Source organism: Phyllobates terribilis, unplaced genomic scaffold, assembly GCF_046119375.1.
Source record: "Phyllobates terribilis strain yellow unplaced genomic scaffold, ASM4611937v1 Scaffold_1__5_contigs__length_1240528914, whole genome shotgun sequence".
Taxonomy (NCBI): Eukaryota; Metazoa; Chordata; class Amphibia; order Anura; family Dendrobatidae; genus Phyllobates; species Phyllobates terribilis.
In genome coordinates, this window is record NW_027362761.1 from 8273690 (window position 1) to 8288466 (window position 14777).

At 44.3% G+C, this 14777-nt stretch overlaps 1 protein-coding gene across 1 annotated transcript in view; it reads right to left on the bottom strand.

The window, feature by feature from the left end:
• Window positions 1–11926: 11926 nt before the first annotated feature.
• Window positions 11927–14777, bottom strand: part of LOC141166626 (excitatory amino acid transporter 5-like) — a 926734-nt gene continuing 923883 nt past the window's right edge. The window contains exons 14-15 of the mRNA XM_073653531.1: window positions 14622–14632; window positions 11927–12274 (exon numbers count right to left, since the gene is read on the bottom strand). Coding sequence (XP_073509632.1) covers window positions 12137–12274; window positions 14622–14632 — 149 coding nt within the window. The 3' untranslated portion in view covers window positions 11927–12136. The remainder of the gene's footprint in view (window positions 12275–14621; window positions 14633–14777) is intronic.

Here is a 14777-nt window from a genome sequence, read left to right on the forward strand (position 1 = left end):
AACCTTCATTTAACCCACTCTGAACTCCACATCTCTTCCATGGGGCATTAAAACCGTTTTGTTAAGCTACTGTGACCTCCACGTCTCTTCCAAGGAGCATTAAAACCGTCTTGTTAAACCACTCTGAACTCCACGTGTCTTCCAAGGGGCATTAAAACCGTCTCGTTAAGCTACTGTGACCTCCACGTCTCTTCAAAGGGCATTAAAACAGTTTTGTTAAGCTACTGTGACCTCCACGTCTCTTCCAAGGGGCATTAAAACCGTCTTTTTAAGCTACTGTGACCTCAACCTCTCTTCCAAGGGGCATTAAAAACGTCTTGTTAAATCATTCTAAACTCCACGTCTCTTCCAAGGAGCATTAAAACCGTTTTGTTTAGCTACTCTGACCTCCACGTCTCTTCCAAGGTTCATTAAAACAGTCTTCTTAAACCACTCTGAACTCCACGTCTCTTCCACGGGGCATTAAAACCGTCTTGCTAAGCTACTGTGACCTCCACGTCTCTTCCAAGGGGCATTAAAATCATCTTGTTAAGCTACTGTGACCTCCTCGTCTCTTCCAAGGGACATTAAAACCGTCTTATTAAGCTACTGTGACCTCCACGTCTCTTCCAAGGGGCATTAAAACCGTCTTGTTAAGCTACTGTGATCTCCACGTCTCTTCCAAGGGGCAGTAAAACCATTTTTTTAAACCACTCTGAAATCCACATCTCTTCCAAGGGACATTAAATCCGTCTTGTTAAACCACTCTGATCTCCACTTCTCTTCCATGGGATATTAAAACCGTCTTGTTAAGCTACTGTGACCTCCACGTCTCTTCCAAGGGGCATTAAAACCATCTTGTTAAGCTACTGTGACCTCCATGTCTCCTCCAAGGGGCGTTAAAACCGTCTTCTTACACTACTCTGACCTCCAAGTCTCCTCCAAGGGGCGTTAAAACCGTCTTGTTAAACCACTCTGACTTCCACGTCTCTTCCAAGGGGCATTAAAACGATCTTGTTAAGCTACTGCGACCTCCACGTCTCCTCTAAGGGGCGTTAAAACTGTCTTGTTAAACCACTCTGAGCTCCACATGTGTTCCAAGGGGCATTAAACCCATCTTGTTAAGCTACTGTGACCTCCACGTCTCTTCCAAGGGGCATTAAAACCGTCTTGTTAAACCACTCTGACCTCCATGTCTCTTCCAAGGGGCATTAAAACCGTCTTGTTAAGCTCCTGTGACCTCCACGTCTCTTCCAAGGGGCATTAAAACCGTCTTGTTAAGCTACTGTGACCTCCACGTCTCTTTCAAGGGGCAATAAAACCTTCATTTAACCCACTCTGAACTCCACATCTCTTCCATGGGGCATTAAAACCGTTTTGTTAAGCTACGGTGACCTCCACGTCTCTTCCAAGGAGCATTAAAACCATCTTGTTAAACCACTCTGAACTCCACGTGTCTTCCAAGGGGCATTAAAACCGTCTTGTTAAGCTACTGTGACCTCTACGTCTCTTCAAAGGGCATTAAAACAGTTTTGTTAAGCTACTGTGACCTCCACGTCTCTTCCAAGGGGCATTAAAACCGTCTTTTTAAGCTACTGTGACCTCAACGTCTCTTCCAAGGGGCATTAAAAACGTCTTGTTAAATCATTCTAAACTCCACGTCTCTTCCAAGGAGCATTAAAACCGTTTTGTTTAGCTACTCTGACCTCCACGTCTCTTCCAAGGGGCATTAAAACAGTCTTCTTAAACCACTCTGAACTCCACGTCTCTTCCACGGGGCATTAAAACCGTCTTGCTAAGCTACTGTGACCTCCACGTCTCTTCCAAGGGGCATTAAAATCATCTTGTTAAGCTACTGTGACCTCCACGTCTCTTCCAAGGGACATTAAAACCGTCTTATTAAGCTACTGTGACCTCCACGTCTCTTCCAAGGGGCATTAAAACCGTCTTGTTAAGCTACTGTGATCTCCACGTCTCTTCCAAGGGGCAGTAAAACCATTTTGTTAAACCACTCTGAAATCCACATCTCTTCCAAGGGACATTAAATCCGTCTTGTTAAACCACTCTGATCTCCACTTCTCTTCCATGGGATATTAAAACCGTCTTGTTAAGCTACTGTGACCTCCACGTCTCTTCCAAGGGGCATTAAAACCATCTTGTTAAGCTACTGTGACCTCCATGTCTCCTCCAAGGGGCGTTAAAAGCGTCTTCTTACACTACTCTGACCTCCAAGTCTCCTCCAAGGGGCGTTAAAACCGTCTTGTTAAACCACTCTGACTTCCACGTCTCTTCCAAGGGGCATTAAAACGATCTTGTTAAGCTACTGTGACCTCCACGTCTCCTCCAAGGGGCGTTAAAACTGTCTTGTTAAACCACTCTGAGCTCCACATGTCTTCCAAGGGGCATTAAACCCATCTTGTTAAGCTACTGTGACCTCCACGTCTCTTCCAAGGGGCATTAAAACCGTCTTGTTAAACCACTCTGACCTCCATGTCTCTTCCAAGGGGCATTAAAACCGTCTTGTTAAGCTCCTGTGACCTCCACGTCTTTTCCAAGGGGCATTAAAACCGTCTTGTTAAGCTACTGTGACCTCCACGTCTTTTCAAAGGGGCATTAAAACCGTCTTGTTAAACTACTCTGAACTACACGTCTCTTCCAAGGGGTATTAAAACCTTCTTGTTAAGCTACTGTGACCTCCACGTCTATTCCAAGGGGTATTAAAACCGTCTTGTTAAACCACTCTGACCTCCAGGTCTCTTCCAAGGGGCATTAAAACCGTCTTGTTAAACTACTCTGAACTCCAAGTCTCTTCCAAGTGGCCCTAAAACCGTCTTGTTAAGCTACTGTGACCTCCACGTCTCTTCCAAGGGGCATTAAAACCGTCTTGTTCAGCTACTGTGACCTCCACGTCTCTTCCAAGGGGCATTAAAACAGTCTTGTTAAACCACTCTGACCTCCACGTCTTTTCCAAAGGGCATTAAAATCGTCTTGTTAAGCTACTGTGAACTCCACGTCTCTTCCAAGGGGCATTAAAACAGTCTTGTTAAGCTACTGTGACCTCCACGTCTCTTCCAAGGGGCATTAAAACCGTCTTTTTAAGCTACTGTGACCTCCACGTCTCTTCCAAGGGGCATTAAAACCGTCTTGTTAAACCACTCTGAACTCCACATCTCTTCCAAGGGGCATTAAAACCGTTTTGTTAAGCTACTCTGACCTCCATGTCTCTTCCAAGGGGCATTAAAACAGTCGTGTTAAACCACTCTGAACTCCACGTCTCTTCCAAGGGGCATTAAAACCATCTTGTTAAGCTACTGTGACCTCCAAGTCTCTTCCAAGGTGCATTAAAACCGTCTTGTTAAGCTACTGTGACCTCCACGTCTCTTCCAAGGGGCATTAAAACCGTCTTGTTAAGGTACTGTGACCTCCACGACTCTTTCAAGGGGCATTAAAACCGTCTTGTTAAGCTACTGTGACCTTCACGTCTCTTCCAAGGGGCATTAAAACTGTCTTATTAAGCTACTGTGATCTCCACGTCTCTTCCAAGGGGCATTAAAACCGTCTTGCTAAACCACTCTGAAATCCACATCTCTTCCAAGGGACATGAAATCCGTCTTTTTGAACCCCTCTGATCTCCACTTCTCTTCCAAGGGGCGTTAAAACCGTATTTTTAAACCTCTCTGACCTCCACATCTCTTCCAAGGCGCATTAAAACAGTCTTGTTAAGCTACTGTGACCTCCATGTGTCCTCCAAGGGGCATTAAAACCTTCTTGTTCAGCTACTGTGACCTTCATGTCTCTTCCAAGGGGCATTAAAACCGTCTTGTTAAGCTACTATGACCTCCACGTCTCTTCCAAGGTGCATTAAAGCCGTCTAGTTAAACCAGTCTGACCTCCACGTCTCTTCCAAGGGGCATTAAAACCGTCTTGTTAAGCTACTGTGATCTCCACGTCTCTTCCAAGGGTCATTAAAACAGTGTTGTTAAGCTACTGTGACCTCCACGTCTCTTCGAAGGGGTCATTAAAATTGTCTATTTAACCCACTCTGAACTCCACATCTCTTCCATCGGGCATTAAAACTGTTTTGTTAAGCTACTGTGACCTCCACGTCTCTTGCAAGGGGCATTAAAACTGTGTTCTTAAGCTACTGTGACCTCCACTTCTCTTCCAAAGGGCATTAAAACCGTCTTGTTAAGCTACTGTGATCTCCACGTCTCTTCCAAGGGTCATTAAAACAGTGTTGTTAAGCTACTGTGACCTCCACGTCTCTTCCAAAGGGCATTAAAACCGTCTTTTTAAGCTACTGTGATCTCCACGTCTCTTCCAAGGGGCATTTAAACCTTCTTGTTAAACCACTCTGAACTCCACATCTCTTCCAAGGGGCATTAAAACCGTTTTGTTAAGCTACTCTGACCTCCACATCTCTTCCAAGGGGCATTAAAACAGTCTTGTTAAACCACTCTGAACTCCATGTCTCTTCCAAGGGGCATTAAAACCGTCTTGTTAAGCTACTGTGACCTCCACGTCTCTTCCAAGGGGCATTGAAACCGTCTTGTTAAGCTACTGTGACCTCTACGTCTCGTCCAAGGGTCATTAAAACCATCTTGTTAAGCTACTGTGACCTCCACGTCTCTTCCAAGGGACATTAAAACAGTCTTGTTAAGCTACTGTGACCTCCACGTCTCTTCCAATGGGCATTAAAACCATCTTTTTAACTACTGTGACCTCCACGTCTCTTCCAAGGGGCATTAAAATCGTCTTGTTAAACCACTCTGAACTCCACATCTCTTCCAAGGGGCATTAAAACAATTTTGTTAAGCTACTCTGACCTCCACGTCTCTTCCTAGGGGCATTAAAACAGTCGTGTTAAACCACTCTGAACTCCACGTCTCTTCCAAAGGGCATTAAAACCATCTTGTTAAGCTACTGTGACCTCAACGTCTCTTCCAAGGGGAATTAAAACCGTCTTGTTAAGCTACTGTGACCTCCACGTCTCTTTCAAGGGGCATTAAAACCGTCTTGTTAAGCTACTGTGACCTCCACGTCTCTTCCAAGGGGCATTAAAACCGTCTTGTTAGGCTACTGTGATCTCCACGTCTCTTCCAAGGGGCATTAAAACCGTCTTGCTAAACCACTCTGAAATCCACACCTCTTCCAAGGGACATTAAATCCGTCTTGTTAAACCCCTCTGATCTCCACGTCTCTTCCAAGGGGCGTTAAAACCGTCTTTTTAAACCTCTCTGACCTCCACATCTCTTCCAAGGGGCATTAAAACAGTCTTGTTAAGCTACTGTGACCTCCACGTCTCCCCCAAGGGGCATTAAAACCTTCTTGTTAAGCTACTGTGACCTCCATGTCTCTTCCAAGGGGCATTAAAACCGTCTTGTTAAACCACTCTGACCTCCACGTCTCTTCCAAGGGGCATTAAAACCGTCTTGTTAAACCACTCTGAACTCCACGTCTCTTCCAAGGGGCATTAAAACCGTCTTGTTAAGCTAATGTGACCTCCACGTCTTTTCCAAGGGGCATTAAAACCGTCTTGTTAAACAACTCTGATCTCCACGTCTCTTCCAAGGGGCATTAAAACCATCTTGTTAAGCTACTGTGACCTCCACGTCTCTTCCAAGGGGCATTAAAACAGTCTTGTTAAATCACTCTGACCTCCACGTCTCTTCCAAAGGGCATTAAAACCGTCTTGTTAAGCTACTGTGACCTCCACGTCTCTTCCAAGGGGCAATAAAATTGTTAATTTAACCCACTCTGAAATCCACATCTCTACCATGGGGCATTAAAACCGTTTTGTTAAGTTACTGTGACCTCCACGTCTCTTCCAAGGGGCATTAAAACAGTCTTGTTAAACCACTCTTAACTCCACGTCTCTTCCATGGGGCATTAAAATCGTCTTGTTAAGCTACTGTGACCTCCAAGTCTCTTCCAAGGGTAATTAAAACAGTCTTGTTAAGCTACTGTGACCTCCACGTCTCTTTCAAGGGGCATTAAAACCGTATTTCTAAGCTACTGTGACCTCCACATCTCTTCCAAGGGGCATTAAAACCGTCTTGTTAAGCTACTGTGACCTCCACGTCTCTTCCAAGGGGCATTAAAACAGTCTTGTTAAACCACTCTGACCTCCACGTCTCTTCCAAGGGGCATTAAATTCGTCTTGTTAAGCTACTGTGACCTCCACGTCTCTTTCAAGGGGCAATAAAACCTTCATTTAACCCACTCTGAACTCCACATCTCTTCCATGGGGCATTAAAACCGTTTTGTTAAGCTACTGTGACCTCCACGTCTCTTCCAAGGAGCATTAAAACCGTCTTGTTAAACCACTCTGAACTCCACGTGTCTTCCAAGGGGCATTAAAACCGTCTCGTTAAGCTACTGTGACCTCCACGTCTCTTCAAAGGGCATTAAAATAGTTTTGTTAAGCTACTGTGACCTCCACGTCTCTTCCAAGGGGCATTAAAACCGTCTTTTTAAGCTACTGTGACCTCAACCTCTCTTCCAAGGGGCATTAAAAACGTCTTGTTAAATCATTCTAAACTCCACGTCTCTTCCAAGGAGCATTAAAACCGTTTTGTTTAGCTACTCTGACCTCCACGTCTCTTCCAAGGTTCATTAAAACAGTCTTCTTAAACCACTCTGAACTCCACGTCTCTTCCACGGGGCATTAAAACCGTCTTGCTAAGCTACTGTGACCTCCACGTCTCTTCCAAGGGGCATTAAAATCATCTTGTTAAGCTACTGTGACCTCCTCGTCTCTTCCAAGGGACATTAAAACCGTCTTATTAAGCTACTGTGACCTCCACGTCTCTTCCAAGGGGCATTAAAACCGTCTTGTTAAGCTACTGTGATCTCCACGTCTCTTCCAAGGGGCAGTAAAACCATTTTTTTAAACCACTCTGAAATCCACATCTCTTCCAAGGGACATTAAATCCGTCTTGTTAAACCACTCTGATCTCCACTTCTCTTCCATGGGATATTAAAACCGTCTTGTTAAGCTACTGTGACCTCCACGTCTCTTCCAAGGGGCATTAAAACCATCTTGTTAAGCTACTGTGACCTCCATGTCTCCTCCAAGGGGCGTTAAAACCGTCTTCTTACACTACTCTGACCTCCAAGTCTCCTCCAAGGGGCGTTAAAACCGTCTTGTTAAACCACTCTGAATTCCACGTCTCTTCCAAGGGGCATTAAAACGATCTTGTTAAGCTACTGCGACCTCCACGTCTCCTCCAAGGGGCGTTAAAACTGTCTTGTTAAACCACTCTGAGCTCCACATGTGTTCCAAGGGGCATTAAACCCATCTTGTTAAGCTACTGTGACCTCCACCTCTCTTCCAAGGGGCATTAAAACCGTCTTGTTAAACCACTCTGACCTCCATGTCTCTTCCAAGGGGCATTAAAACCGTCTTGTTAAGCTCCTGTGACCTCCACGTCTCTTCCAAGGGGCATTAAAACCGTCTTGTTAAGCTACTGTGACCTCCACGTCTTTTCAAAGGGGCATTAAAACCGTCTTGTTAAACTACTCTGAACTACACGTCTCTTCCAAGGGGTATTAAAACCTTCTTGTTAAGCTACTGTGACCTCCACGTCTCTTCCAAGGGGTATTAAAACCGTCTTGTTAAACCACTCTGACCTCCAGGTCTCTTCCAAGGGGCATTAAAACCGTCTTGTTAAACTACTCTGAACTCCAAGTCTCTTCCAAGTGGCCCTAAAACCGTCTTGTTAAGCTACTGTGACCTCCACGTCTCTTCCAAGGGGCATTAAAACTGACTTGTTAAACCACTCTGAGCTCCACGTCTCTATCAAGGGGCATTAAAATCATCTTGTTAAGCTACTGTGATGTCCACGTCTCTTCCAAGGGTCATTGATATTGTCTTTTTATTCCACTGCGACCTCAACCACTCTTCGAAGGGGCATTGATATTGTCTTTTTATTCCACTGTAACCTCCACCACTCTTCCAAGGGGCATTGATATTGTCTTTTTATTCCACTGGGACCTCCACCACTCTTCCAAGGGGCATTGATATTGTCTTTTTATTCCACTGCGACCTCCACGTCTCTTCCAAGGGGCATTAAAACCGTCTTGTTAAACCACTCTGAACTCCACAGTTTTTCCAAGGGTCATTGAAATGTTGTTTTTAATTACCTCTAACCTCCACGACTCTTCCAACGGGCTTTGCATTTCCTCCTAATTTTAGTCAGCTTTTGATTTTCAATGCATAGGCGAACACTAAGGGAGACCCACTCCCCAATAATGTGTAGAAGATTTTTAGTACGCTGTAATCCACGTCTGTTTCAAGGGGCATTGCAGTTCCTCATAATTTTTGTATGCAAATTGCCTCTTCAGGGAAAAAGAGGACTTGTAATCTATAGCGCCACCTATTGGAAGCAGCAATCCTAGAAGTCACAATCAACCCTTTAACGAGTCGTGCAATATGACTTAGGATCCCAGAGGAGCATTGCATGGCAAATAAGCCTCCTTACCTTGACCTGCCAGAGCTGGTGTGTCACTCTCCATAAGGAGAAACGTTACCCCTTAGACCTCATAATTTTATAAAAGCCTTCCATTCACTGCTTAGGCCAACAGTGTACAGGAGACCCAGTTGCTATAAATGGAAAAAAACGGTTTAGTTAAAGCCCTCTGACCTCCATGTCACTTCCAAGGGGCATTGGAGTGCCTCGAAATTTTTGGTAGGCATTCCACTCACTGTATGTCCTATAACTGTGTAGCCGAGCCTCTCCTTTTGGTACAGAAACATTTCCTACAAGACATGCGTGGTTGACTGGCCTGATATTGATGTGAATGGTCCCTGTTCCTCCTGCTATTTCTCCTTTGCCACCACCTCATCCATCATTCATCACCTGAAGCTTTGTTTTAATGGGAGTCATAGAACTGGGATAGTAGCAGGAAAACATCCAGCAATTCTCGGAGGAGGTAGGATATGCGCCAAAACGCTGACCACCTCAGGCCTAGCCGCTACTACATACATGCACTTGCATTCCAAGGAACAGAAAGCTAAGGAGATGGATGGCCTCATGATCATGAATAATTTACTCGTTGTGTAGGAGGCTGACCACTGCTGCTGTCTACCTTCTGAACTTTGTGTTGAAGCCTGATTGACCCAGGACCCGCAATCCTCTATGTCTGGAGGACGTGTTGCATCCCAGTGTCCAACTGTGTCCCGGCTTCCACAATAGTAACCCAGTGTGAAGGAGTCAGTGAGATGGACCATCCCTGGCCACATTCACTTGTCCACGTGTTTGTGGTTAGGCTGTCCTTCCCACTAAATGCACTGGGGAGGGCACAGGTAATGTTTTGGTATGCGCGCTTGTGTATACGGTGCACCGGGACAAATAGGGGCAGCTGGGGACCGTTTATGGACACCCGGCCTCCCCCAGGTGGCTGGGGACCTTGTGTGGGCACCCGGCTTGGGACCGAGTATGGATACCAGGCCACCGACGCAGCCATGACGTGGTGGCCAGATTCCGCCTCCACATGACTAAAAGGCCCAATTTCAAGTGCAAGCAAACAAACAGTATGGTATTGCACCCTGGGGGTGCGTGGGTGGCAGGCTGCATACTTGCTCTTGCTTGCTTGCACTTGAAATGGGGGAGGTACAATTGAACACTGCCCTGGGACAAGGACTTGCACGGGGATAGTTGCAAGTCTGCATCTTCTGATGCGGCAAGGATTACTTCTGATGGGCACACTTTTAGGCAGTGACCTGGGTGTCAGAGATGCTTCCAGGGGTCTTCCCCACGCTGTTCCCATGTCTTTTCAGCACTGTATGCATGTGTCACGCAGCACATAGCCAGGTAAGGTTGTAAAAAGCTAAAATGACATTTCCCGGTGAATGCATTTGTCACGGTTGAAAGCAATACAAAAGTGCAAAAACGCATAAAAAATGCTACTTGTGAACATAACCCAAGGTGTGGAGGAGTATTTGTTTTTGGTTATTTATTTTACCTTATACACAAGTCTTTACCCTGGAAAGGATGTTCCTTAACATATTTCACAGGAAAGCAGTTTCAGTTTCGTTTTTGAACGTTTTATTGTGAGCCCGTAAAAGTGGCTTAATACCTCTGACCACGTTGTTGACAGCAGTGACCTGGGGGTCAGAAATACTTCCTGTGGTGATCCCCATGCTGTCCCCATGTCATTTGAGCACTGTCGCTATCGTTTTGAGCACTTTTTAGGCTTTCTACAGACTGCCGGGGGTTCCGCCGCAAAAATGCTTGGGTCTCCCATAGACTAACATTGGGCTCGCTGCTCGGGTCGAGCACCCGAGCATCACGGTGAGCTCGGCCCGAGCTTCGAGCACCCGAGCATTTTAGTGCTCGTTCAACACTATTCTTTAGCAATGACCTTTTGTGGCTTACCCTCCTTGTGGAGTGTGTCAATCACTGCCTTCTCGACATCTGTCAAGTCAGCAGTCTTCCCCATGATTGTGGACCTTGGACCACTGAGGACTGTCACTGTCATTACAAACAGATCACTCTGCTTGTAATGACTCTATATATGAGTTTCACTTTTTGCATTGACGAACTGAAATAAATTAACTTTTTGATGATATTCTAATTTTGTGAGAAGCACCTGTATGTATGTATATATACATATATATAAATATATATACACTGCTCAAAAAAATAAAGGGAACACTTAAACTACAGAATATAACTCCAAGTAAATCAAACTTCTGTGAAATCAAACTGTCCACTTAGGAAGCAACACTGATTGACAATCAATTTCACATGCTGTTGTGCAAATGGAATAGACAATAGATGGAAATTATTGGCAATTATCAAGCCACCTCAATAAAGGAGTGGTTCTGCAGGTGGGGACCACAGACCACTTCTCAGTACCAATGCTTTCTGGCTTATGTTTTGGTCACTTTTGAATGTTGGTTGTGCTTTCACACTCATGGTAGCATGAGACGGACTCTAAAACCCACAGAAGTTGCTCAGGTAGTGCAGCTCATCCAGGATGGCACATCAATGCGAGCTGTAGGAAGAAGGTTTGCTGTGTCTGTCAGCGTAGTGTCCAGAGGCTGGAGGCGGTACCAGGAGACAGGCCAGTACACCAGGAGATGTTGAGGGGGCCGTAGGAGGGCAACAACCCTGCAGCCGGACCGCTACCTCCTCCTTTGTGCAAGGAGGAACAGGAGGAGCACTGCCAGAGCCCTGCAAAATGACCTCCATCAGGCCACAAATGTGCATGTGTCTGCACAAACGGTTAGAAACCGACTCCATGAGAGTGGTATGAGGGCCTGAGGTCCACAGATGGGGGTTTTGCTCACAGTCCAACACCGTGCAGGACGCTTGGCATTTGCCACAGAACACCAGGATTGGCAAAGTCGCCACTGGCGCCCTGTGCTCTTCACAGATGAAAGCAGGTTCACACTGAGCACATGTGACAGACGTGACAGAGTCTGGAGACGACGTGGAGAGCGATCTGCTGCCTGCAACATCCTTCAGCATGACCAGTTTGGCAGCGGGTCAGTAATGGTGTGGGGTGGCATTTCTTTGGAGGGCCGCACAGCCTTCCATGTGCTCGCCAGAGGTAGCCTGACTGCCATTAGGTACCGAGATGAGATCCTCAGACCCCTTGTGAGACCATATGCTGGTGAGGTTGGCCTTGGGTTCCTTCTAATGCAGGACAATGCCAAACCTCATGTGGCTGGAGTGTGTCAGCAGTTCATGATGTAAAATCCTGACCAAATACTGAAAGTGTGAACGTGGCCTTACAAACATTATGATACTGGATAATAGTTGGCACATATGCTTAAAGTAGTAGGCAAACATAATGTGAAAAGAGCCTTTTTCTTGATAAAATATTTTGTCACAATTTTATTATTATTTCAGTTGTAATTTCATTAATGTAATGGGTAAACATTGTAAATTTGGTGGTCCACATATTTTTGAACAGCTAAAGTAAGGTATTGTTAATATAAAGAATAATATAAATAGTAAAAGCATAGTATATTTCAAACTGATAGACAAAGAAACTTGGGCCTTGTTTGTAAAAACTATCCAACATCAATACTTGTTGTACATAGCAATCAGTCTGAGTCCTTCTCTCTTTTACCAGAGCTCTATGAAACCCGAGCTCTGGTTGATATTGGCAACAATGCCAGTTTTTATGAATTACAGTGTGTTTCTTAAACCTGACATATATTAAACTGTATTCTTCTTTTTTCATATCGTGACTCTTCGATCATCTCCATGATCTGACAATCAGCATGTTGTTGTGGATCATTTGTGGACAGTTGCAATGGTGTCGTTTCAACTGACAAATCCTGAAATACAAAACAAAACACAAAATTTTTTAAAAACGCATAAAATACTAAAAAAGGTATGGGGAAACTAAGTGACATAATTACTTGGGGCATTATTAATGAAAAGTGTTACTTAGGAAGGCACTTTTACTTTGTTACTTTAATGGGGCAGTAAGAAGCATTCTTACTTTAGGGGGGCACTCAGGGGGTATTAATACTTGAAGAGGGGACCCAGGAGGAGATATTGTTACTTTTGAAGCTGCACTTTTGGCATTGTTACTGTTACTTTTTATACGGTTCATCGGGGATCTTATTACTTTCATTAACCCTTTTGCGACAGAGACAGTTTTCACCTTCATGACCAGGCCATTTTTTTAAATTCTGACCACTGTCACTTTATGAGGTAATTACTCTGGAATGCTTCAATGAACCCCACTGATTCTTAGATTGTTTTTTTGCGTGACATATTGTACTTTATGATAGTCGTAAAAAAATTTTGATATCACTTGCGTTGCTTTGTGAAAAAAATTGGAAATTTGAGAAGATTTTGAAAATTTTGCAATTTTCAAACTTTGAATTTTCATGTCCTTAAATCAGAGAGATATGTCACACAAAATAGTTAATAAATAACATTTCCCACATGTCTACTTTACATCAGCACAATTTTTGAGACAATTTTTTTTTTGTTAGGGAGCTATAAGGGTTAAAAGTTGACCAGCGATTTCTCATTGTTCCAACAAAATTTACAAAACCATTTTTCTAGGGACGACATCACATTTGAAGTGACTTTGAGGGGCCTTTATGACAGAAAATACCCAAAAGTGACACCATTCTAAAAACTGCACCCCTCAAGGTGCTCAAAACCACATTCAAGAACTTTATTAACCCTTCAGGTGCTTCACAGGAATTTTTGGAATGTGGAAGAAAATAATGAACATTTAACTTTTTATCACAAAAATGTTACTTTAGACCCAATTTTTTTTATTTTCTCAAGGGTAACAGGAAAAAACGGACTACAAAATTTCTCCCGAGCACGTCGACAACCCATATTTGGGGGAAAACCACTGTTTGGGTGCACAACAGAGCTCGGAAGAGAAGGAGCGCCATTTGACATTTTGAATGTAAAATTTGCTTGAATAATTAGCATTATGATACACACTGCTATTTTTTTTTTTTTCTTTCATTTTTTTGTTTTCATATTTGTGTATTATTTCTCTGTGCACATTGTAACTTTATATTATCTATATAGTGCTTGGCACACCTTTTCTTCATGGTAATTTAGCCATTTCTGATATACTATGATATTGTCCTATTTTGCATAGGAACACATGCACTGTCACTTTTAATGCACATGTACACTTTATATCATTCACAATAAGTTATGCATATATTTATCCTATGTCAATCTCACCATTTAATTTATTTTATTATGATACCACCCCTAACCCATCTCTCTATTGGGATATAATATCCCCGTTTTTCTACATAACCACATATGATCTGGATAGAGCCCCAATGTAATGCCACATTCTTCACCAAAATGGCTGTCGAGGTGAGCGTGTGTGCTAGACTCGCTGCTACGTTGTTCTGTGGATGGCCGTCTGTACTGTGTGATGCGCATGTCCCATTGATGTCACAGGGTTATAGTTTACCCGACAAGCGCACTAGACAATGACAGCCATGACAGGTACAACACTGTTAGTGAGGGGACTGGAACGCACGTGCCAAACAGAAGCTGGCACGAGTCTGTGAGTACATACATATATATATATATATATATATATATATAATATATATATATATATATATTTTAATGCAGCGGCTTGCGGCATTACTGTAATGGTCCAGGGTGTGTTTTGGCCGACCATGTACCTCCCCCAGGTGACTGGTCACATGACTGTGACATCGCACAGGTCCTGTGCACACAGAAGGTCTGATCACATGACTGTGACATCAGCACAGGTCCTGTGTGTGCACTGGAAGATATATAAACCCTGGTAGTTTTGAGACAGGGTGCAAGGCGTGAGGCCTGTTCCCGTGAGTGGGACACCGTTAGCCTGGAGAGGCTTAGTGAGGCCTAGTGAGGCCTAGTGAAGCCTGGCGAAGCCTGAAAGGCAGAGGGTGGATCCTTAGGTGTAAGCGATACCAGTAGCCTTGGAGGGCCAGAGGCTTGGAAGGCAAGAGTCCTGGAAGGCAGAGGCTGGATGTTAGGTGAGACAACATACCAGTACCGTTTGAAGGAACGAGGGCTGGAGACCCCCATCTGTGAAGCCATAAAGCCACAGTGGTGGCAGAACAAAACGGACTGAAGCAGCTAAAACCCGGCAAAGGTAAAACACTACATTATATGGACGTTGCTATAAGTGACTTTGCTGGAGGCTGTAACTGGAGTCAAGTGGGCCTGTCTGCCACTTGAAAGGCTCCTGGACATTATATGTGTATGTCGGCGAGCCACTGAGTTGGACTCGGTGATAAGCAGTAGTGAAGTATAATAAACTGCTGGATTGTGAAATACTGGAAAACG